Source organism: Bos indicus x Bos taurus, chromosome 4 (assembly GCF_003369695.1).
Source record: "Bos indicus x Bos taurus breed Angus x Brahman F1 hybrid chromosome 4, Bos_hybrid_MaternalHap_v2.0, whole genome shotgun sequence".
NCBI lineage: Eukaryota > Metazoa > Chordata > Mammalia > Artiodactyla > Bovidae > Bos > Bos indicus x Bos taurus.
This window is the reverse complement of record NC_040079.1, coordinates 54831310-54858006: the sequence shown is the minus strand read 5'-3', so window position 1 is coordinate 54858006 and position 26697 is coordinate 54831310. Positions and strand designations below refer to the sequence as shown.

General features: G+C 37.3%; 1 protein-coding gene across 1 annotated transcript in view; it reads right to left on the bottom strand.

The window, feature by feature from the left end:
* The window catches only part of ITPRID1 (ITPR interacting domain containing 1), a 108551-nt gene that overhangs the window by 37953 nt on the left and 43901 nt on the right, over positions 1-26697 (bottom strand). The window contains exon 10 of the mRNA XM_027539479.1: positions 25479-25536. Coding sequence (XP_027395280.1) covers positions 25479-25536 — 58 coding nt within the window. The remainder of the gene's footprint in view (positions 1-25478; positions 25537-26697) is intronic.

Sequence of the window (26697 nt, the reverse complement as noted above, 5' to 3'; positions counted from 1 at the left end):
AGGGTGCTTTCATGAATTATAAATCTAATTCTATCTACATTTTAATATTATGGTTGTATCTTTATTCTAACATAACATTAAAGATTTTGCTAGGGAAATAGAGGAATGTTTTGGCAGGAATAAAAGTTTTTGAATCAGATAGATCTGTGAATCCTAGTTCAGCCATTCAATAGTTAGGTTATCTTGATTCAATTACTTATCTTCTCTAAGCCTCAGTTCCCTCATCTGTAAAATGGGAGTAAAATCCACTTATTCCGATAGTAGTTTTAAGGGTGAGTTAAGAATGTGAAGTGCTGTGTGTGATGTTCAGCACATAGAATACTCAATACAGGTTTATCCTCATTCCTTAATCTTATTTCCAATGCTAACCACTCCACAGATGTGATATCAAGCCCTAGTCAAGACATGGCTACAGAGATGTAGGCAAAGAATGCTTAAAATAAATAGAAGTTTAGTTAGGGACATACGTTTTGCACCAACTAATTACAATTCAAGGCAAACTATGTTCAGGCCTATGGTAAAGGCATATCAAAATTTATGGGAGCACTAAAGAAGGAGTACTCCAGGGAATACGGTTCTTAGAAGAGATGATAGAAGAGGCAATAATAGAACTAAGACCTTGAAGTGTGGATGACTTTTGCAGGTAGAAAAGAAAATTGGAAGTGAATTCTGTGAAAAGCAAGCAATGCAGCTACAAAGATGTAAAAGTGGGGAATGCTAGGGGATGCAGAGAAACCCCAATATATGCAATCTGGGCTGTGGGAAAGGAGTTGAGACTGTCAAGATGGACTGAGGCCAGAATGGGAAAGACCTTGAATTCAATCCTAAGGACATATGAATGTATGGACAATTAGGAGAAATGAATTTTTTTTTAACGAACACTAGAGCATCCTTACAGAAGCATGAATGAACACTAGAGCATCCTTATGGAAGTAAAAGCTCCCAAACCAATGTAGGGTTATAGCTACAGAACTTAGCATCAAGCAACTGCCCCTTTCGTATGATAGTGGATAATAACAGCTTCCATGCTATCGGAACATACTCAGTCAATTAAGAAAAGTACTGATTGCCGGCTGCAAAATATCCCCATGGTGCCAAAATGTCTGTGGAGTAGGTGGGGAGGGGGAGGGAAGGTGTGATAATTAAAAGAATTGTTACTTGCGATATCACAGGAGCCAATGTGTTAACTCTGCATGCTGGGAAGCTAGAGTGCTCCCAGCTGCCACGGGGAGGGAGGATGTGGTTTGATCCCTGGCACCACTCGTTGGGACAAGATGAATCACAAATGTGTTAATAGTAAGGTTCCATGTCATAATGTGCCAGATGGAGGTGGTTACATCTCTGATTGATTGCCTCCTGGCCAAGACAGGGGTTTTCCAGAAGGCGAACGTCTCCAAATTGGCATTGGAGCTCTAGGGATCAGCAGGTCTTTATTTTGGTCAATGTGGACCTGACATTCTCGACTTTATGAAGTGTGGCTACCCCAAGACACAGGCAGCCAGAAACAGTATGTGGATGAGGAAAGATGTGATGAGGGTGTGATATATGGAAGAAAGAGTTTTGTGCTGGACTAAGTGTGGCTGTTAATGAATCTGTGTATGCACTGGGAAGAAGGGGGGGTGGAGTAGCGGGTGGGAAGATGCACTAGACACCCTGCTTGTGAACGAACTAAACAGCTAGAGAGACGAAAAGAAAGAAAAAGAAGAGAAAGAGCAGGGAGGGAATGTTTCCCAGGCTCAGACCCCAAATCCCCACAACAGCTGAGCCTGTATGCCAGGCCGAGGCCACCAGGCAGAACTACAGAGCAGAGTAATGCAGGGTGACCTTCCCGCCTGTTCCGTTCCTTTCCATTCACCCCGAATGTAACCACCCAGCCCTTTGTTGTTGTTGATTTTTCTCCCCATTGCAAGCTTTCGACTATAAACAGCCAACTACAAGGGCAATAACTGTGGTGTCCTACTGGGAGCGAACGCAGCCTCTTGTTGCAGGCGCTGGGTCCTAATACAGGACAGTGAATAAAGCTTCATTACAGAACAATGGAGTTAGCTGCCAGAGCCTACAGATTTGAATAAACAACAAATAAGCAACATCTGCTCCAGCATATGTGTATGGTAAAAAAAAAAGTCACAAAATAAAAGAATTTGTAAATGCCAAAAGCAACACGAAACTGGCAGTGTTACTGTAGAGTGAATTTTTAATTGCACATGCAAAGAGGCAGGCTGTGGGTATTAGTCTCACATATGTCTTGTTGCTGCCAACCTGGGAGTATAGATGAATTTAATTAAATAAGGATTATCCCTTCTCCCCAGTACAATTACTTATTTATAACAATGATAAAATTGCCTAATAAAAAATTGTAATATTTCAAAAACAAGCCTAGAAAACACCCTGCTTTCTGTGTAAGTCGTTCAGGGCTGTTTGAGTTTGAGTATGCCTCTTAAAATTAAGTCTTTGCCTACTGCCAACGAAGAAAAAACCAAACGGTAACCCTTATCATAAAGCCTGCCGCAGTTAAACAGCCAGAGACGGTATTATGGAGAAATATAAAGAAGACACAGAGCAGCATGGGAATTGGCTTTCATGGGGTGTGCAGAAAATGAAGCAATTGGACTCAAATTGAGGCCAGGCGACTGAGCCAAGGGACAGAGCCACGGAGACTCGTGCTGCACCAGTGTCCTGATCCTAATCTGTCTTGTGAACAGGCAGTCGCCAGCAATCTGATCCCTTCATTCTGGATATCCTCTTCCCTGTGCACTGATCTCCCCCCGCCCTCAAAAAAAAATAAAAATAAAAAATAACACCACCTAGCCAAGCAAACAACAAAAGAGGTGGGCACTCCAGCCCCTCTTCTCAGGGCCAACAGGGTCTATTTTTATCTTCAAGTTAGCAAATCACAGCATTGGGGAAGCCAGTGATAATAATCCAGGTATGAAACTACAGATGCCAAAGTTGGTTCTCATATAGGAGGTTATCATAGAAATCAGTATCTTCCAAGTGTCATGATCTAAGTTTTATCTTGAGCAATGCTGTTTCAGTAGACTTTCTGAACTAGGATTTAAGGCATGATAAGCTCTTAAGCTTATCATCACAGGGATTCTGTCAAAGGCAATTTAGAAGGCAACCAGAAACAAGAAATAGTCAGGGGCTCTGAGATGTGTGGCCGTGGGCAGCCACACAGTCTCTCTATATCAGTTAACTCATCTGTGTAATGGGAATGATAATGATAGAATCCACCTCCAAGGGAGGAGTCCATGAATTAATTGATGGAAAGTCCCCAGAAGTGTGCCTGACACAGAGCTAGCACTGAAATGTTGCCAAGAAGTTAAAATGATGCTTTATCAACGCACTCTGATCTGTGCTTGGCTGTTGCTGGGACATGAGTAGCTTTCGATTCATTTTTTTGTTTTTTGCTTTTGACACTTGTCACAATTGTATTTTAATAATTAATTGGTTTCCTAAATCTTGAAAGCTCTATGAGACTAAGTTTTCTTTGGGTTCCATTTGTATCCCCAGCACCTAGAGCAGGTTCTTGTATGGATAAGTATTCACTGAATATTTGTTGAATGAATTTAGTATGGAAGGAGGAGTAGATTTGAATTAAAAAGATCTTGCCTTGACTTTTGGTCCTTCCCAACTGTGTAAGCTTAGTCAAGTTACTTAATTTCTTGACATCTTATCTCTAAAGAGGAAAGAATAGGGGCTTCTCTGGTGGCTCAGTGGTAAAGAATCCACCTGCCAACGCAGGAGACGCGGGTTTGATCTCTGAGCCAGGAAGATCCCACGTGCCTTGGAGCAACTAAGTTCACGTGACACAGTTATTGAGCATGTGCTCTAGAATCGGGAGCTGCAAATGCTGAAGCCCATGTGCCCTAGAGTCCGTACTCTGCAACAAGAGAAGCCACTGCAACGAGAAGCCCACACACCACAACTAGGGAAAAGTTCACACAGCAACAAAGACCCAGTACAGCCAAATATAAATAAGTAAGTAAATAAAATGATTTTTTAAGAGGAAAGAATAATGTGATAATTGCATTAAGTAATGTAATTCACACACACAATTGCGCTCATCTCACACGCTAGTAAAGTAATGCTCAAAATTCTTCAAGCCAGGCTTCAGCAATATGTGAACCGTGAACTCCCTGATGTTCAAGCTGGTTTTAGAAAAGGCAGAGGAACCAGAGATCAAATTGCCAACATCCTCTGGATCACGGAAAAAGCAAGAGAGTTCCAGAAAAGCATCTATTTCTGCATTATTGACTATGCCAAAGCCTTTGACTGTGTGGATCACAATAAACTGTGGAAAATTCTGAAAGAGATAGGAATACCAGACCACCTGATCTGCCTCTTGAGAAATTTGTATGCAAGTCAGGAAGCAACAATGAGAACTGGACATGGAACAACAGACTGGTTCCAAATAGAAAAAGGAGTACATCAAGGCTGTATATTGTCACCCTGCTTATTTAACTTATATGCAGAGTACATCATGCAAAACGCTGGGCTGGAGGAAGCACAAGCTGGAATCAAGATTTCTTGGAGAAATATCAATAACCTCAGATATTCAGATGACACCACCCTTATGGCAGAAAGTGAAGAACTAAAGAGCCTCTTAATGAAAATGAAAGAGGAGAGTGAAAAAGTTGGCTTAAAGCTCAACATTCAGAAAACGAAGATCATGGCATCTGGTCCCACCACTTCATGGGAAATAGATGGGGAAACAGTGGAAACAGTGTCAGACTTTATTTTTCTGGGCTCCAAAATCACTACAGATGGTGACTGCAGCCATGAAATTAAAAGACGCTTACTCCTTGAAAGGAAAGTTATGACCAATCTAGATAGCATATTCAAAAGCAGAGACATTACTTTGCCAACAAAGGTCCATCTAGTCAAGGCTATGGTTTTTCCTGTGGTCATGTATGGATGCGAGAGTTGGACTGTGAAGAAGGCTGAGCGCTGAAGAATTGATGCTTTTGAACTGTGGTGTTGGAGAAGACTCTTGAGAGTCCTTTGGACTACAAGGAGATCCAACCAGTCCATTCTGAAGGAGATCGGCCCTGGGATTTCTTTGTAAGGAATGATGCTAAAGCTGAAACTCCAGTACTTTGGCCACCTCATGCGAAGAGTTGACTCATTGGAAAAGACTCTGATGCTGGGAGGGATTGGGGGCAAGAGGAGAAGGGGACGACAGAGGATGAGATGGCTGGATGGCATCACTGACTCGATGGATGTGAGTCTGAGTGAACTCCGGGAGTTGGTGATGAACAGGGAGGCCTGGTGTGCTGCGATTCATGGGGTCGCAAAGAGTCAGACAAGACTGAGCGACTGATCTGATCCGATCTGAATGTAATTCAAACTGACTGGGATACGCAAATCTGTGTGTTGATGTAATTGTTAATTAACAAGTAATTAACTGCTTCTTAATAGTAATTGCAATTGACTGGAATATAAAGTTCGGCAACTGATTCCACATATATTCAGGTAAACCAGCTTTCTGAGACATGTTGCTGCAATGTGTACAAAACCAAAGTAAATTGTCTACATTACTTAGTACTAAATGCAACATGAAAAGATTGAAAGAGCAATTCATACATTTAAAAAGAATGTACAAATTGGATATATTCATATAAAATATTGAAATGCATGCAAGTGAAATCATGAAAAATACCATGTATTACATTTTAAGATGTATTACATTATGATGTATTACCTTATAAGTCATTATACTCTGCCCATATTGCACTGCTGCAATATTAAGTCTCCGTGGATTAGAATTGGGAACTCTTTTGGCTCAAACAAGAGAAGCCTGGATGGTAAAGAGGAGGGAGGCATTGTGGGGAGGCAACATATATGTATGGGATTCCCCAATAGGTCAGGCACTGTGCTAGGCTTGGGAATACTAGGTAAACAGGACAAAATTCCAATTCCTAAGAAGAACACAGTTTAGCACAAGAGGGCAAGTGGTTACAGTTTCGTCCCCATTCTTCAGGGTGGAGGTGTCATTCATCAAGGGCAATAACAACAAAGGGAAGTGGTTATAGGTAGAGGAAAAAACAAAAGAGGAAGATAGCAGGGACTGTGGAATTTGTCTGCCTAATGAAGGAAATGAGCCATTTTTGCTGATTTCTAAATTAGAATTTTAGCCTCTTAGAAATAACACAGGAAGAGGAAGAGAGAGAAAAAGGGGAAGGGAAGAGGGAGAGAAAGAGAAAAGGAAAGGAGGCGACCAGAGGGAAGGGAAAACCTGAGAGAGAATAGACAGATTCTAGTTTGGTGGTAACTGATGAGAAAGAAGACCAATCAGGATATAGGATATGAAAGTTACCTTTTCCAAATCTGCTTTGGAGCAAAAATTCTCCTAGCAAAACATTAATAATTTAGTTTTCACTAAGTCCCCAAATATATTTAAGTTGTAAACATTAACATTTAGGGTTATGTTTGTTGAATAATCATTCTGCATAGTCAAATTAGAAAATATGGATAAGCAAAATAAGGAAAAGCCATATGTAATTCTATCATCTAGAGATTGCCACTGTTGATACTGTGATGTCTCCCTCTCTCTGTATCTTGATGGATCAATAGATTTATTTTTTGTTGCTGTTGTTGTCAGAGGGCTAAGGGTTAGAAACTTGCTTAAAGCATTTAAATTTGTACGATATCAAAGGTAAAAATGGTACAGAAAAAAAAATTACCTGAAACTCATCACCATGAGATAGTCACCAAACTATCACCTGCAGTTTATCTCATATGTAATTTTTATGTATATTTTATGGATTAAACACATAATTTTATATAAGCAAATTGAGATACTTTCTAGTTCAGTTCAGTTCAATGCAGTCACTCAGTCATGTCCAACTCTTGTGACCCCATGGACTGCAGCATGCCAGGCTTCCCTGTCCATCACCAACTCCTGGAGCCTACTCAAACTCATGTCCATTGAGTCGGTGATGCCATCTAACCATCTCATCCTCTGTCATCCCCTTCTCCTCCCACCTTCGATCTTTCCCAGCATCAGGGTCTTTTCCAATCAGTCGGTTCTTCGCATCAGGTGGTCAAAGTATTGGATTTCAGCATCAGTCCATTCAGTGAATATTCAGGACTGATTTCCTTTAGGATGGACTGGTTGGATCTCATTGCAGTCCAAGGGACTCTCTCAAGAGTCTTCTCCAACACCACAGTTCAAAAGCATTGATTTTTCAGTGCTCAGCTTTCTTTATGGTCCAAATCTCACATCCGTACATGACTACTGGAAAAACCTTAGCTTTGACTAAATGGACCTTTGTCAGCAAAGTAATGTCTCTGCTTTTTAATATGCTGTCTAGGTTGGTCATAGCTTTTCTTCCAAGGAGCAAGCGTCTTTTAATTTCATGGCTGCAGTCACCATCTGCAGTGATTTTGGAGCCCCAAAAAATAAAATCTGACACTCTTTCTATTGTTTCTCCATCTATTTAGCATGAAGTGATGGGACCGGATACCATGATCTTAGTTTTCTGAATGTTGAGTTTTAAGCCAGCTTTTTCATTCTCCTTTTTCACTTTCCTGTAGGAACATGCAATCTGCCTACAATATGCGAGACCTGGGTTGGGAAGATCCCCTGGAGAAGGGAATGGCTACCCACTCCATATTCTTCTCTGGTGAATGCCATGGACAGAGGAGCCTGGCAGGCTACAGTCCATGGGGTCACAAAGAATTGGACACAACTGAATGACTAACACATTTATTTTTGTCTCCTAACTCTAAGTCTGTAACCACAGTGGTATAAAATACCAGTTGTATTCTAATTTATCACTGCGTGACACCCAGAATTATTTATTTAAACTATCTTCTATGATGGATATCTAGGCTAGTTCTAATTTTTCAAATCTCTTGTTTTAGGATGACAGTCTAGAGGGTACACACAGCTTAGAAGGCAAACCATTTGCAGTATTTCTGATATGTATTGTTTTATTGACTTCAGAAAACAATGAGTATTCTTGTCAATATTAGATCATCATGATTTCTTATACCTCCATCAATTTAGTAACTCATTTGTCTATTTTCAATTCAGTTCAGTCTCTCAGTCATGTCTGACCCTTCGCGACCCCATGAAGCACAGCATGCCAGGCCTCACTGTCCATCACCATCTCCCGGAGTTCACTCAAACTCATGTCCATCTAGTCGGTGATGCCATCCAGCCATCTCATCCTCTGTCGTCCCCTCCTCCTCCTGCCCCCAATCCCTCCCAGCATCAGGGTCTTTTCCAAAGAGTCAACTCTTTGTGTCAGGTGGCCAAAGTATTGGAGTTTCAGCTTCAGCATCATTCCTTCCAAAGAACACCCAGGACTGATCTCCTTTAGGATGGACTGGTTGGATTTCCTTGCAGTCCAAGGGACTCTCAAGAGTCTTCTCCAACACCACAGTTCAAAAGCATCAATTCTTCGGCGCTCGGCTTTCCTTATAGTCCAACTTTCACATCCATACATGTCTATTTTAGTGTAATTTAAATTTTTATTTCTTAAATTACTACTGAGGTTGAAAATGGCTTTATTTACATTATATTGTCTAATAAAATTCCTACTGACACCTTTAGGTTTTTTAGAAATTAATTAATTAATTTTTTTTTTTTTTGGCTGCGCTGAGTCTTTGCTGCTCTGCTTGGGCTTTCTGTAGTTGCGGCAAACTGGCTACTCTTCATGGCGATGTGTGGACTTCTCATGGTGGTGGCTTCTCTTTTGCAGAGCACAGGCTCTAGGCTCTTGGGCTTCAGTAGTTGCAGCACTCAGGCTCAGTACTTGTAGTGCATGGGCTTAGTTGCTCCGTGGTATGTGGAATCTTCCCAGCCCAGGGCCTGAACCTGTGTCCCCTGATTGGCAGGCAGATTCTTGTCCACTGTGCCACCAAGGAAATCCCATCTTTGGTTTTTGTTAAATTTTCTCACATTGGGAAATATTTCAAACATGAGGGGTTAAAAAAATAACACAGCAAATGTCTATTCCTTGTAACCATCCATCAGCTCTATTAAAGTGAAACATTTTGCCATAGTTATTCATACTCCAGATTTTTCTTTTAAAGGAAACACCACTGATAAAGTGGAAGCCCTGGGTTTATCTTGTCCTGATTCCATATCCTCAGTCCTTCCTTGCTTGTCAGTTAACCAAGATCCTGAATTTGGTGTTTATATTTTTCCTTGCGTAATTTTATGCTTTTACTTTAAATGCACTAATACATAACAAATGTTACTAAGGCCACTATATTTTTTATGTATTTATACACCCAATTGGGATTTGTTTGCATCCACCTTATAGTTGTGATATTATCCCATGTGGATAACTAGTTTATTATCACTGCTGTGTATTATTGTACTATATGACTATATTACTTTTAACATTCTTGTTATTGATTTGATTGCCCTTATGTTGTTTTCAGTTTCTCATTATTTGTGTTGCAAAAAAATATTCTTATACCTTCATTCTTCTGCATATATATGAAGATCACTCTAGGGCATCTACTAAAAATGAAATGGATGAATCAGAGACTCTGTATCTTAAACCTTACTAGATTTTGCTAAACTGCTTTGAAAACTGCTTTGCAAAATGGTTGTACCAATTCATAATCTCACTGGCAGTATGTCCTCCCCTTTCTCTACAGGCTTACCAACATTTGGTAGTATCAAAATCTAAAAAATTTACCAATATTTTGGATCTAAAAATTTATCTACTCCTGATTATAGTGGGATGAAGCATTTTTTCTTCTTTATTGGCCAACTTTTCTGTGAATATATATTTATATGCTTTGTCCATTTTTGTTTAGTCATTTGCCTTTTTCTTATTGACTTTTAGACATTATTAAATCTGGGAATGAATATTTTGTTGTATATAAATTGCAAATATCTTCTACTTCATGACTGGTCTTTGAACTTTGGTTATGCTATCTTTGGTGAACCAATATTAGTAATTATAAGGAAGCAGTTATCAATATTTCTATTTATAGGGTGCTATAGTATACACTTTTTGAGTGTCCTGTTTAGGAAATTGTTTCTTATTGTGAGGTCATAAATGTAACCCTCTGTATTTTCTTCTGTAAGTTCTTCTGTAAGTACCAAAGCTTTGTCTTTCACATTTAGACCTTTGTTCTACTTCGGATTTATTTTTGTGTATGAGGGAAGCCAAGGCAAGCCAAGGGTTTAATTTTCTATCTTTTCCATATGAATGGTCAATTCAGTTCATCCTTTCTCCACTGATTTTGAAATGCTCTCTCTGACTTATTATTTCCATGTATATAGGGGTCGGATCTGTTTCTGATCTGTTTTGTTGGTCATTCATTCTATTTTAGCAATGGCACAGAGATAATTACAATTGTGAAAGTGAAAGTTGCTCAGTCGATTCGGACCCTTTGCGACCCCATGGACTATACAGTCCATGGAATTCTACAGGCCAGAATATTGGAGTGGGTAGCCTTTCCCTTCGCCAAGGGATCTTCCCAACCCAGGGATCGAACGCAGATCTCCCTCATTGTGGGCGGATTCTTCACCAGCTGAGCCACAAGGGAAGCCCAAGAATACTGGAGTGGGTAGCCTATCCCTTCTCCAGGGGATTTCCTGACCCAGGAATCGAACCGGGGCCTCCTGCATTGCAGGCAGATTCTTTACCAACTGAGCTATCAGGGAAGCCCTATGTAATAAATCTTTTGATTTCTAGTAGGGCAATTTCATCCTCCATGATCCTCATAATTATCTTAGCTTTTCTTTGCCCTTTACTAGTACATATGAACTTTAGAACAATTTTGTAAGTCCTACCTACAAAAACCCTCTCAGAAATTTTATTGAAGCTGTGTTGCATTTCTAGATTAATTGGTAAAGAGTTAATTTATGACATTGAATTTTCCCATTCATGAACATAACTCTGTTTTTATTTATGTCTTCATTATGAAATATGGTAATAAAGTATAATTGTTAATAAATATTCTGAGTCTTCATTTAGATATATTCCAAGGCACTTTTATAGGTTTATTGTTTTTGTCAAAATTATGAAAGAAATTCTTTTTGTTTTCTTTAATGATCTCCTTTGGTTATTGCTGATGCATGGAAATAATACTGATTTTTGGATTTTGCTCTAGAATTCAATAAGCTTGATAAATCTTATTATTCTAAATACATCTATCTAGTCCCTTGAGATTTCTATATAGACAGTCATCTTGCCTGCAAATGTGAAGAGTTTTTAAGTTTATACACTACTTACTTCATAGTGTTGTCATTCTGCTTTGACTTTTAGTTCAATGTTGAATAAAAGCAATGTTAACAGATTTTGTTCCTGGTTTAGTGAAATTCTTCTAAGGTTTCTTTGTTAGGATTGATATTTGCTACCAAGATTTCACAGATAACGTTAGGTTAAGAAACTTCCCTTCCCTTGCAAAGAGTTTTTATTTCTTTGCTCTGACATTTAATAATTAATTACTTTCATATTTTGTTATTTTCTTCCCTGTATATTTTGAGATTATTAATTTTTTTGAAACTGTTAATGGAATATGCTCTAAGTGACATTACTGACGATGGTCCATCTTTAAATTTATGGAAAGATATTATTATTCTTGTTGGATGTTTGATATGTATAATACTTATATAATAAAAAATCACAATCTTTTTTCTTTATGATGAAAATATACTCCCAGCTTGTCATTTACCTTTTTATTCTTTATTATGTTTTTCACATATAGGTTTTCATTTTGGGTAGAAAAAATTATTAATTTAATTGTTCTTGTATTTTAAGTAAAACTTAAAAAAATTTTCTAATTAATTTATTTAAAATTTTTATTGGCATATAGTTGCTTTACACTGTTAGTTTCTGCTGTACAAAAAAATGAATTAGTTATATGTATACATATATCCACCCCTTTTTAGATTTCCTTTCCATTTAGGTCACCACACATTAAGCAGAGTTCCCTGTGTTAAACAATAGGTTCTCACTAGTTATCTGTTTTATACAGAGTGGTGTATATATGGGCTTCCCCTGTGACTCAGTGGTAAAGAACCCTTCTGCAATGCAGGAGATGCAAATTCTATTCCTGGGTCGGGAAAATCCCCTGAAGGAGTGCATGGCAACCTACTCCAATATTCTTGCCTGGAAAATCCCATGGACAGAGGGGCCTGACAAGCTGCAGTCCATGGGGTCACAAAGAGTCAGACATGACTGGAGCAATTGAACACAGTGTACATATGTTAATCCCAATATCCCATTAAGTAAAGCTTTAAAAATCATTCTCTATTTCAAATGATATAAATATTCATCTACATTTATTTGTAACCCTTTTATTTTTTCAAAATGTATTTATTTATTTATTGGCAGTGTTACGAAGCATATGGGACCTTAGTTCTCCAACCAGAGGTCAGAGCTGTATCTCTTGCAATGGAAGCTCAGAGCCCTAACCACTGGACTTTTATAATTTGCTTTTCTTTTTTTACATTTAACTGTCTATCTTAAATTTTATCTATCTGAAATTTATGTTGATAGAATGAAATATTTTATGAACATACACATTTTTTTCATCAAGTTCTAACATTTATTTTCATAATTTATTATAGTAGTCAATGATAAGCTATATTAGTTTTTCAACTGCTGAAACACTACAGAAATCTCAGAATGAAAGAGAATTGTTCAAGGATTGGTATTCTTTTATATTTTATTGAACTTAAGTCATCACTATGTTATTAAAATATTTTGCATATATATTCACAGGTGAAATTTATCAATTTTGTGAATTATTTTAGTCATATTTTGATATCAGGTTTTAAAAATATCTGTAAGGAACTGGAAAGATTTATAACTGTTTGCATTATCTGAATTGCAGAAAATTGAGTCTGGTCACATAATTTTTTTTATAGCATTGCAGTTCATGGGCATTCTCAGAGATACTTTTTGATAAACTTAATTTTTTTGTTACTCTCTATGTATTATTTATATAGCTAGGTTATTTTGTTAATTTTATGTATGAAAAGTGAAAGTGTTAATTGCTCTGTCATGTCCATCTCTTTGCGTCCCCATGGGCTATAGGCTACCAGGCTCCTCTGTCCATGGAATTTTCCAGGCAAGAATACTAGAGTGGGTAGCCATTCCCTTCTCCAGGGGATCTTATATATATATATATATATATATATATATATATATATATATATATATATATATATATATATATCGGAGAAGGCAATGGCACCCCACTCCAGTACTCTTGCCTGGAAAATCCCATGGATGGAGGAGCCTGGTGGGCTGCAGTCCATGGGGTCGCTAAGAGTCGGACACGACTGAATGACTTCACTTTCACTTTTCACTTTCATGCATTGGAGAAGGAAGTGGCAACCCACTCCAGTATTCTTGCCTGGAGAATCCCAGGGACGGAGGAGCCTGGTGGGCTGCCGTCTATGGGGTTAAACAGAGTCGGAAACGACTGAAGTGACTTAGCATAGCATAGCATATATATATATGCTATGTATATATACATATGTATATATATACATATGCTATGTATATATATATGTATATATATATATGTATATATGTATATATATGTACGTATTCATAAATATTGGTAAATAATACTAGTATAAAATTTAATGATATAAATATATTTTTTCCTAAAATATCATCCTTGTTAATTATCTGTGGTTTTAGTCTCACTAGTAGTACTTGTGTATCTTCATAATTTAGAAAAGGGTTTGCATATTACACAGTTTATTTATCAGTGATCATGTGTCTTTCCTCTAATTTTACTTTGATTATTTAATTTTGTTTGTATGCATTATTCTCTTTTATTTTTTTTTGATGGTGTTGCTTTTTTCTTCCCCCCCTCCAAAAAAAATAAAACTAGTGCTTGGATTTCACTTGTCAAATCATTTGTTCTCTGCTTCTCATATTACTCATTTCTACCTGTCCATTAATCTCTAATTATGTTTACCTTATTGTTTGTATGATTGTATCTTGAGACAAATGCTTACTTTTAGCTTTTTCTTGTTTGATTGTGAAAGCAATTAGTACTATGAATTAGCTTCAGATCAGTGCTTTTGTTCCAATTCTCCAATTTTATATGAAATGTTCTCCATTATTATTCAAATGATGTGAATTTATAGTTTTAACTTTTCATTTTCTGTACTTTTGTTTAAGATGGAGGACTCAGTCCCCAAGTCTTGGATCTGGAATTTTGTTTGTTTGGAGGAGAAAAGTGTCACTTATACTTTTATTATTGAATCAAACATTACTGCACTTATATCTATGGCAGTGGTCTATACATTATTTGTGAGTATGTGTGTATATACAATATCAATGAAATAATCTTGGCATATGATTTATAGATGCTGGTGGTGGTTTAGTCACTAGGCTGTGTCCGACTCCTGCAACTCCATGGACTGTAGTCTGCCAGGCTCCTCTGTTCATGGGATTCTCCAGGCAAGAATGCTGAAGTGGGTTGCCACTTCTTTCTCCAGAGGACCTTCCCGACCCAGGAATCAAACCCAGGTCTCTTGCATTTCAGGCAGGTTCTTTACCGACTGAGCTACAAGAGAAGCCCCTGTAGATATCTAACAAATATATAACTATTTGTCAGATAGCTTAATAAATATTCCAAGAACATTAGCAAAGAATATTTAATTAAATATTTTGCTATTAAGTGCTTATTATAAATTATAATGTTAATATATTTTTCATCATATTTTGTTTCATGCTTGATCTTAAAAGATGAGAATATTAAAATCTCTCAATTTGAGTGGAGATGTTGCTCAAAATGTACAAAACTGCAATTGTGCTGGAGGAGTAAGTCTAGAGATCTAAGGTACAGCCTGATGACTATCATCAATAATACTATATTGAATATCAGAAATTTGCTAAAAGAGATTTCAGGTTCATTTAGTACACACACATCCACACAAAGTTAATTACGTGAAGAGATGATATGTTAATTAGCTTGACTATAGGAATTATTTCACATGTACATGTGCATCAAATTATCATGCTGTACACCTTAATATATATAATTTTTGTTAAAACAAAATGTCCCATTTTTATTGTGTCAATTTCCTATAGTGTGGCAGGGTTCTTTTGCTAAGTAGTGTTATGAAAATAACATATGCACATGGTAACATAATAAAAGATGCCAGTTAATGTAAAACATGTTAGTTTTCCTTCTGGTAAGGCCATTAGTAGTCCCTCACACATTCTTCCAGAAGCATCCCGCACATGCTCTGCTCCCTCAATAGAAATAGACATTGTCTTAATCCAAAGAAGTATTTATACAGACTCTTTGCACATATCTTCCCCCCTCCTTTAACAACTGTATATCTCAGAGACCTCTCTGTATCAACACATAAACACATGCCTCATTAAATAAAACACTATCTGAACAGATTTTAACATAAGGATGTACGATAATTATTTAACGCAAACTTATTTCCCGCACTTAGGCTGCCTCTAGTTGTTTGTTCTTATAAACAGTTTTATAGTAAAAATCCTTGTGTGTATATTTGAGTCTATTGGTAGGTCAAGCTTCAGAACTATAATAGTCACATGAAAGTTCAGTTCAGTTCAGTCGCTCAGTCGTGTCCGACTCTTTGCGACCCCATGAATCACAGCACACCAGGCCTCCCTGTCCATCACCGAAAGTTACATACATTTAAAACTGCAACATGAACAGATTATACTCTAAGTAATGACAATTTAACTTTCAACCAACATTGAGTGTTTGTTTTAAATTTTTACTATCATTAGGCATTGGTAAATATTTGTTGTTGTTTTGTTTAGTTGCTAAGTCATATCCAACTCTTTTGCAACTCCATGCACTGTAGCCCGTGTCTATGGGATTCTCCAGGCAAGAATACTGGAGTGGATTGCCATTTCCTTCTCCAGGGGATTTTCTTGGCTCAGGGATCGTACTCGCATCTCCTGCATTGGCAGGCAGATTCTTTACAAATGAGTTATCTGGGAAACCCAACAAATCTTTAAATATTAAGATTTGCTAATATGACAGGTAAAAAACATATGTTATCATTATTGATTAAATTTGTATTTCTTTAGTTATAAGAGACATTGATCATGTTTTACCATTTTAATGGAGCTTGTATATTTCTGCCCTTAATATCGTATTTATTTCCTTTCCTTATTAATCTATGATTTTATTGTTGTTCTAATTGATTTGTAGGGGCTTCTCACAAATTCATAAAATCAGTCTTTATATATTATATGTTAATTATTTGATATGTAATGATTCATTACTGTTAAATCTTAAATGAGGTTTATAATTTTGGTTAGTTTTTAAAGTCCTCTTTTTAATTCTTTCTTACCTTGAAGTATACTTTATTAGATTTTAATATTATAACCTTGATAGCATTTGTCTTTATTTCTCTTTTATCCTATTTTCAACCTTTCCCAGTAGTTTGTTGTAATCAAAATAGGATTTAAGCTAAACATTATTGTAGATTTTATTTTTATCCCAAGTTACTTAGTAATTTTTGTCTTTCCAAAAATTTAACAATAATTAACTTGGTATGTTTAGTTGGTTTTGAGTTCATTTTTCCCATACTCTATGTGAATTATTCTAGAGTATATTGTTTTGAGTAACATCTTAATCAGTTAGAACATTGTCCTAGAAGGGAAGCCCTCCTTTGAAAATGACTTTATGTTGCCCTTGCGTATAGAAAACATATAAATGGGTATAAAAAATAGGTTCACATTGTTCAGCTTCTAAATTAAATGTACAGTAGTTTATTACTATCTATCATTTAGTGTGCTAATGTCACAGAAATTTTTTACTTTGTAAGCAATCTGTAGTTTTCTGTCTGAGAATCTGTGGATAAACCCTTCCCCAGCTTATCTTTGTACTTCACACATTGCACTGTGATATTTAGGTGTTCTCATTTCATTTGTGTACTTGGCTTATTTAAATCAAAGAATGACTTACACATTGGCTTCCCTGGTAGTTCAACTGATAAAGAATGCACCTGTAATGCAGGAGACCCCAGTTTGATTCCTAGGTTGGGAAGATCCCCTGGAGAAGGGATAGGCTACCCATTCCAGTATTCTTGGGCTTCCCTGGTGGCTCAGATGGTAAAGAGTCTGCCTGCAATGTGGGAGACCTGTGTTTGACCCCTGTGTTGGGAAGATCCCCTGGAGGAAGGCATGGCAACTCATCCAGTATTCTTGCCTGGAGAATCGCCATGGACCAGAGGAACCTAGCGGGCTGCAATCCATGGGGTCACAAAGAGTCAGACACAGCTGATCAACTAAGCGCACATACATGACTTACACATTAAAAAAAATCAGATGGTACCAAGAACCATGTAATGAAATTCCCCAAAGTTTAATTGCTTTTAACACTTTCTATGTGTGATTCGTCTTGTTATACAGTTTCTTTCTAAATAATATACTTCATCTCTATTTTTGACTCATTTTCAATAACTTATTGTTGAGTGCTTCACCTATTCTAATTCCCTCACATGGATTAACTCATTTGATCTTCATGACACCTCTATAAATTATATTGCTATTAGTTTGCTTTTAAGGAAATTGAAGCATGGAGTTTGACTGACTTGCTTTAGGTTAGCCATTTTAAGCAGGGAAATAGGTAGAATATGAATCCAAGTCCTTCTGATTCCACTATAAACAATAAAGTTTAGCTAATTTACACTGCTACTCCACTCCCTTTGTCCTTACATATGTATGTATGTATCTATCTGCCTATCACCTATCTAAACTTTCCTTGCTCAGTCTATCAGCTTTATTCAGTATCTTGCCAGATTTCTATTTAAGGTAAAGACATTGGTGCACTGTGCTTAATGTTTTCTATTTGCTTCCCCAGATCTAGTATCTTTTCTTTTCCACCCTACTCTATGGGTCCCATATGGACTGAATCAACGAGCTTCCTTGATATCTGGTATCATCTTGAGTTTGGCCCTGGAGATGGGAGAACGGCAAGGGAAGGAGTTTGGAGTGTTTATTTTCCTCCTGCCTCCCTCCTGGGTCACCCATAGTTTGGTTACCTCCCTCTAAAAAAAGCCACAGCTTTCTGTGTAACTCTTCGTCCTAGGTTTTAGTCACTACTCCTTCCCCTGCCCTTGTAGTCCTGATAGTGGTAATTTCTCCCTAAAATTTCTAAACCTAGAATTTGGCACCATTCATTGTTGGTTTTAAGCTTGCTCATATGTTTATAGAAACCACTTCTCAGTCACCTAGGTTAGGTGCCATCTGTTTTCTTTTTGGAGGAAAGTCCGTATTCTTTCCTCCACCTTGTCTTCAGACTTTTCATTGACCACTTCCCAACAGATATAATTCTACCTTCAAAATGTTCAGTTTGATATTTCCAACAGTGCCAGAATTAAGCCTTCGTGTTTGCCTATTTGTTGATTCTCAAAGCTGAAAACGAATCCACAGCGTTTATACTGTTATGGCTGTGTAGTTTGGTCTGGTGGCATTTACTTTTCTCTATACCCATTGCCACCAAACGGTATTAATTTTAAGACTTCTATTATTTGTATACTCCTCAAAAAGAAAAAGAGCCATCTGCCAATTAAATTATGACCTGCCATCAATTATAAAATATATCTTGATTTTAATGAAAAATTGTTCATGTTGAAACTGAGGAAATATTCTGGTCAACTCTTCTCTTGTCTTCTTGACTGGTTCTTGAGCAGCTTTCAGCCTCGAGTCACAATCCATTTTATAGCCTGTTGTTATTACTCTCATGCACCAACCATGTGTCCTCCAACCGCAGAGGGGTCATTTCAAAGTTGTATGGTACAGTATTTAAGAGTACAGATTCTGGTACTAGCTGACCTGAATTTGAAACCTGGAACCCCTTTTTACTATGGGGCTATGGAAAGATACTTAACATTTCTGTCTTACAGTTTCTTCGTCTAATAATTAGAAGTAGTAATAATGCCCATCTCAGTGGTTATTTTGAGAATTAAAAGATGTAATGCACATGAAATACCCAGGACAGTACCTGTCACACTGTGACTGTCTACCTTAAATTTAATGGAAGTGCTCTGTAAGTGGTCTCCTTCAGGGGTCTCTTGCTGCTTGGTACTCAGAGTAGCATCTCCAGTCCTCCTCCAAATGATGGAGGGACACAGAGCAGGGCCTTACTGCTCCCCAGTGAAATATCTTCAGCAGTCTTCTCTCTGTGACTTGGCCCCTCTTAAAATACACGATGGGTTCACGACCTGTGTAACTGGGCCCTACAATTTCCTTAGAAAAGTTGCAGGTACAAATTTGTCACATACTGACTTTGTATCTGATATCTATCTTTTTTAGAACCTCAGTAAAAACTAAGACAGGGCGAGTCCAGTTCTAACCACCTGTTACGTCTATATAATACACTCCTTGGATCTGTCTTCCTTGACATTTTGTTTATTATATCCATTCCTTTTTTCCACTTTATTCTTAAACAATTTCTCACACTTGTCTCCTACTTTTTATTCAGCTATTTTTTTTCTAGTATTCAATCTGTCACCTACTGTCTTCATTGTATTCTTTGAATTATATTTTAATTTTTCTACTAGCATTTTGCTTTAACTATAAATAAATGGTTGTTTTATAACCTCACAGTGTACTTAAATTTAATATTGTACTATTTCACATAAGATGTAAAAACTCTGAGCTGTATTGATCCATTTACCAGCCTCCCCATACTCCAAGCTAAAATTGTCATAGGTATTATGTTGGTGTTTGGTATAAACATCACAGTTCACTGTCTATCATTAGTCTGAAGCACTTCCTTTAGCATTGTTTACAGTACAGTTATGCTGATAATGTTAGCTTTCTTTTTTCTAAAATTTCTTTTATCTTTATTTTCCTTCCTGAAGGACATTTTTGCTGCGTACAGAATCTGGTTGACAGTTACTGCCTGCTGGTCTCTATCATTTCTAATGACAAGTTTTCATTCACTCAAATTTTATTCCCTATATACACCATGTAATTTTTATGTCCCTGTTTGAATATTTTCTCATTATAATTTTGACACTAAGTATAGTTTTCTGTGTACTTTTCATACATGGGAATTGCTGAGTTTCTTGAGTCTGTAAATGTGAATCTTTGAATGAATTTGGGAAATTTTCCATAATTATTTCTTTAGATTTTATTCCTGCCCAGTTTTTCCATTCTCTCCTTCTCTGACTGCAATTTCATGTATATTTGAACTTTTGATGTTGTCCCACAGGCTCCTAAGACTCAGATAATTTTTTTCATGTGATTTTTAATGTCTTTTTTCTCCTGTTCTTCAGTTTATTGGATACTTTCTATTGGAATCAAGTTCCCAAGTCTTTATTTTCTCATTTAAAATAAAGCTCATCAGCTGTTAAGCCCATGCAGTAAGTTTTGTGTTTCAGAAATTATAGATTTTCACTTACAGGATTTCCATTTCATTTTTATTATAATTTCTATTTTGTTTTTTAGATTTTCTCGTTTCATTAATTGTGAGCATATTTTTTCTTTGCATCCTTCAGCATGATTACAATAAGCTCTTTAAGATACTTCTGCTGCTGATTCCAACATCTTGGTTTTCTCACAGTTTATCTCCATTAATTGCCTATTTCTTCAGCCTAAGTTATATTTTCTTATTTTTTTCTTCTATTTTCCAGTAATTTTTTTTATTGTACCCAGACATTGTAAATGATATGATGTTTTAGCAGTCAGGAAAACTGGCTAGAATCAAAGTCCAATTGGAAATGTCATTTCACTCTTTTAGCTTTAGCTGAGATTCTTCAAGGCTTCCTCACGCATGTTTAGTTTGACTAGCAATGTGAGTAGATTTCATACTCAGACTCTGAAGATTGTCCTCTAGACTCTCTCTTTTCTGGGATTTCTCCCCTCACTTTCCAGCTTTTGTTATTGCCCTAAACTCTGTCTTCTGATTTTTCTAGCTAGTAAGACTGATAATTTCTATAAAAATTTTTAGAGTGGTATAAATTAGCTCTTGCTTTAGGCTAAGTGACTTAAAACGAAACAGGAAATTCACTCAGTGGCATTCTTTTATCCCAAGTGTTGAAGCTTTCTGTACAGTCTGCCTGCTTTTGGTCACTCTCTAGTGACTTTAGGTTGCTTTGTTGAGAATTCAGAGTTATCTGTGGGAGGGTTGGCCATTGGGGGTTCCTTCAGTTCAGTTCAGTCACTCAGTCGTGTCCAACTCTTTGCAACCCCATGAATCACAGCACACCAGGCCTCCCTGTCCATCACCAACTCCCGGAGTTCACTCAAACTCATGTCCATCAAGTTGGTGATGCCATCCAGCCATCTCATCCTCTGTTGTCCCCTTCTCCTCCTACCCCCAATCCCTCCCAGGATCAGGGTCTTTTCCAATGAGTCAACTCTTCGCATCAGGTGGCCAAAGTATTGGAGTTTCAGCTTCAGCATCAGTCCTTCCAGTGAACACGCAGGACTGATCTCCTTTAGGATGGACTGGTTGGATCTCCTTGCAGTCCAAGGGACTCTCAAGAGTCTTCTCCAACACCACAGTTCAAAAGCATCAATTCTTCAGCACTCAGCTTTCTTCACAGTCCAACCCTCACATCCATACATGACCAGTGGAAAAACCATAGCCTTGACTAGATGGACCTTTTTTGGCTATCTCTTCTTTTGAATATGCTATCTAGGTTGGTCATAACTTTCCTTCCAAGGAGTAAGTGTCTTTTAATTTCATGGCTGCAATCACCATCTGCAGTGATTTTGGAGCCCAGAAAAATAAAGTCTGACACTGTTTCCACTGTTTCCCCATCTATTTCCCATGAAGCGATGGGACCAGATGCCATGATCTTCGTTTTCTGAATGTTGAGCTTTAAGCCAACTTTTTCACTCTCCTCTTTCACTTTCATCAAGAGGCTTTTGAGTTCCTCTTCACTTTCTGCCATAAGGGTGGTGTCATCTGCATATCTGAGGTTATTGATATTTCTCCCAGCAATCTTGATTCCAGCTTGTGCTTCTTCCAGCCCAGTGTTTCTCATGATGTACTCTGAATAGAAATTAAATAAGCAAGGTGACAATATACAGCCTTGATGTATTCCTTTTCCTATTTGGAACCAGTCTGTTCCATGCCCAGGTCTAACTATTGCTTCCTGATCTGCATATAGGTTTCTCAGGAGGCAGGTCAGGTGGTCTGGTATTCCCATCTCTTCCAGAATTTTCCACAGTTTATTGTGATCCAAACAGTCAAAGGCTTTGGCATAGTACATAAAGCAGAAATAGATGTTTTTCTGGAACTCTCTTGCTTTTTCAATGATCCAGTGGATGTTGGCAATTTGATCTCTTAGTCATTATCAAAAACAGAATCAGACACTGTGTATTTTACCTGAAAGGAATGGTTACTTACTAGAGGTTGTTCTCGTACGTAGAAGCAGTGTCTTCATACATCTCACTGAGGATATTCATTTCTGAGCATTCTTAATGATTCTTTGTAGTCATTCTTTCATTTGTGGGCATTTCTTGAAATAGCCTGTAATTGTGAAGTACTAGATATTGTGGTAATTTTTCTGTGTTTGCTAATATTAAAAAGTGACAGGAAAGGTATACTTTACCTAATTTGAGAGTTAACTTAGATTCTTTTGAAAATTATGACCATAACATGTACACTTAACTCTTTAAAACCTAGGTGAGCTCCTATTATAGATTTGTCTGCAACTTCACTCACAATATATCTCAAACAAACTCTTCAAGGATTCTAGAATATGAATGATTGATTTTGTTCTCAATTTTCTAATCACACCATTATTTGTTTCCTTCTTATATTTATATTCTTTTTCATTCCAGCGATAATTTTTCAATGATAAAGGGAGGATGGTGCATTTGTGGGCTTGGGTCCTAACCTTTCATCAGAAGAAATTTTGCTCATTTTTTTAGGGAAATGCTTAAATACACTTTTTATGCTAGTGTTCAGAACATTGTACATGAGTAGAAGAAGTATAAAATATCTTAAAACTAAGTGTTAAAGGTATTTGAAGAGTTCGTTACACGCCTTTGTCTATTTGTGTGTATCTGTGTGGCTTAATCTTGCCTGGAAAATCCATGGACAGAGGAGCCTGGTAGCCTGCAGTCCATGGGGTTGCTAAGAGTCGGGAATGACTGAACGACTTCACTTTCACTTTTCACTTTCATGCATTGGCGAAGGAAATGGCAACCCACTCCAGTGTTCTTGCCTGGAGAATCCCAGGGACGAGGAAGCCTGGGGGGCTGCTGTCTCTGGGGTCACACAGAGTCAGACACGACTGAAGCGACAGTAGCAGCAGCAGCAGCAGCAGTGTGGCTTAAAACTATAACTTATTGTTGCTTCCCTGTTAGCTCAGACAGTGAGAATCTGCCTGCAATGCGGGACCCCCAGGTTCAGTCCCTGGGTCAGGAAGACCCCCTGGAGAAGGAAATGGCAACCTACTCCAGTATTCTTGCCTGGGGAATTCCATGGACAGAGGAGCCTGGTGAGCTACAATCCAAGGGGTCACAAAGAGTTGGTCACAACTGAGGGACAAACACTTTCACTTCCACACATGTGGCTTAAAACTAAAATTTATTATTACTTTCATGGTTCCATGGGCTGATTCAGCTCAGCTATGCATTTGTTGCTTGGATTGTCTCAGGCAGCTCCAGTCAGATAGCATCTGGGCTGGAGTCATTTGAAAGTCTGACTGGACTGGGTAACAAGGATGGTATATTCACAGGGATACTCATTCAAAGTGGTCACACACGTGGCACACCCATGTGTTGCACTTTTCACACAGTATGAGGATCAGGTTCTCAGAAGAAATGTTCCAAGAGCAGGTATCTCAAGAGCCAGGAGTCAGTTGGATGGATTAAAGGATATGCTTGGAAGAGGCACAGCACCACTTCTTCCACATCCTATTGGTCAAACAGTCCATGTGCCTTCATCTTTTGTGTAAAGTCATCTTTTGAACTTTGTGTCAATGTTCATTATTTCATATGTGCAAATATATATATAATATGTGCATATACAATTTATGTACATATAATCCATTCATATATATATATCTATCTATCAAAGTAATAGTTTCCCCTTTCCCCATTAATCAAGCTAGTTTTACTTATTTCTTCTCAGTCCTATTTTTCTTGGGTTAACAACACTGGTTTTGAAAGTAATAAAATCACATTTGCTTTACTAGAATTCATATTTTCTCCATTAGGTTAACCTTCACCCATCTTAATTTGCTCTCTGAATCTGAGATTAAATGTAGATTAGCACTTTTGCGTAACTTTCTGAATCATTTTTCAGAATGACTGAGGTGACTTACATGATATCAGCAGACCTCTTAATTGAATGTCAAGGAAGGCAGTTCTTATCAGCAAGGGGACCTCCAGCTTCACTGAGAATCATTCAATTAGATGGAAAACAGATGCTTATTTCTGTCTTATAAACCTCAATGTAGGTTAGGTGGTAATTACTTTGAAGAGCAGGATAACAATTTATGTAATCAGCAGGACCCTATAATTACTAATGCATAATTTCTAAACAGCATTTAGCAAAATGAGGCCCATACATACACTTTGTAATGAAAAAGATGTGTTTGACACCACACTAAATTAAATTTAAAATTTGCATATTTTCTTCCAGGAAACACACGAGCTTCATCTGCTTTATTTTGCTTCACTAAACCCTGTCTACTTTTAGCTCTGTTACAGGATCATGGAAATGCTGAATCATAGTGATGGCTGAATGGCAGCATAAGACCCAGCAGTAGAGAAAGACTTCCTTCTCTTTGTCTGGGATGATATAACATCAATCCAAGAGATGACTTGGAAAGTTACATCTAGGCAACTTGTTTCCATTGAGAGTTTAATATGATGTTTATAGAATCACTTAATTTAGATTATAAGTGCCAGCAGAGAACTTAAAAATTATCTACACTTCTTTCTTTATCACAGATGGAAAAACTAAGGTCCACTAAGAGTTAACTCATTGGAAAAGACCCTGATGCTGGGAGGGATTGGGGGCAAGAAGAGAAGGAGACGACAGAGGATGAGATGGCTGGATGACATCACTGACTCAATGGACGTGAGTTTGGGTGAACTCTGGGAGTTGGTGATGGACAGGGAGGACTGGTGTGCTGCGATTCACGGGGTTGCAAAGAGTCAGATACGACTGAGCAACTGAAATGAACTGAACTGAAATTGGTATGACTCGTGCAACAGCAAGCAACTGGCAGTAGGAGTAAGAACGTATTCACTCAGTCCCAGTTCTGTGTGAAATCCATTCCACTAGCCTATTCAGGTCATATAGTGTTTTTGTTAGATAGGACACAAACTATATCAGCCCCAGGAATATTGAACATTTCTGTAGTAATTATTTTGAAATTTACATGTACATATGCATTGCTAGTAGGCGTTTAATAGTAGTAGGTACAAGTAGTAGTAATAGTAGGTATCGCATCTCCTAAATAAGCTCTTAAATATGCTCTACATATTAAGAAAGTTGAGTACTAGTTCATTACATTTTCTTTCTGAAAGATGAAATTATACACCTTGATGAAGTCTTACCTACAGTTTCTGAAGTCATGTCGACAGGATTGCTGGTCTCTTCTTCAAAGCTCTGGACCTGAGACACCAAAATATATCAATTCATAATAAATTCACTTAATTTGTTTAATCAACATATAATGAATATCGACTGGCTCCTACTAAGAGGATTAAACATAATATCTGACTTCAAAAAGCTAACAGGCTGCTGCAGGCAAGTGACATGTACAAGGCACTCATATCAAAGATTCAAAGAACTAAGGGAGATAAGATGAGGGAAAGAGGGGCCTCCTAGGTGGTCCAGCAGTTAAGATGCAGCACTTCCACTGCAGGAGGTGTGGGTTCCATCCCTGGCCAGGAAAATAAGGTCCTTCGTGCTTGGCCAAAGGTTATAAAAGAAATAAATAATGGGGGTTAGGATAAATGTTCAAATCAATTTGGAGAGCACTTGCATGTTTACAATGTTTTCACATTGACAGCTACAGAATCCATTACTCCATTCAATCAAGTCTCTTATGTCAATAAAAATTTAAGGCTTTATTCAAAAGAAAAAAGAAGGGGGAGGGGAAGGGAAAGATTATGTCTGGGTGGGAGGAATAGAGACCCTGCCTGGAGATGTGACATTTGAACTAAACTTACATAATATTATTACTATTAACCTAGGAAGCTTTTTTTTTTTTTTTTTTGCTCCTAAAGAGCATTAACTATATTTGGAGAAAGCAAGTTATTTCCCATATTTAATTTTAGCTCTCTAAGGGATTTATTTACAACTTGGTAAATTTGTGGAGAGCAATTTAGGAAATTCATAACTCAGTTGCTATGTAAATCTTAGAAAGCTAAAAGAAAATCTGATTTCCAAATTAACAGGGTTGAATTTATTTTAAAAATTCTTTTTAGAAATTAATGAATACTACTCTTTAATGAGAATAAATCATTGCTAAAACTAAATCATAATTATTTCTTTAAAAATAATAACAGCTCACTACTGAAACTTGATAAATATAAAAAGTGAAAGAAGGTAAAAAAATGGTTAGTGTTACTATTTTGGAGTATGTCTTTGCAGGCTTTCTTTTAATACATTTATTCTGGATAGAGTAATGTACTCAAATTTTTTCATTCAAAATTTGGAAGGACCTTTTCTCCTCATATTGTAAAATTTCTTTGAAAATACCACCTTTAATGAGTACACAATAGGCTATATTTTGAGGTACATTGATTTAATTAATGTTTCTCTTAATGA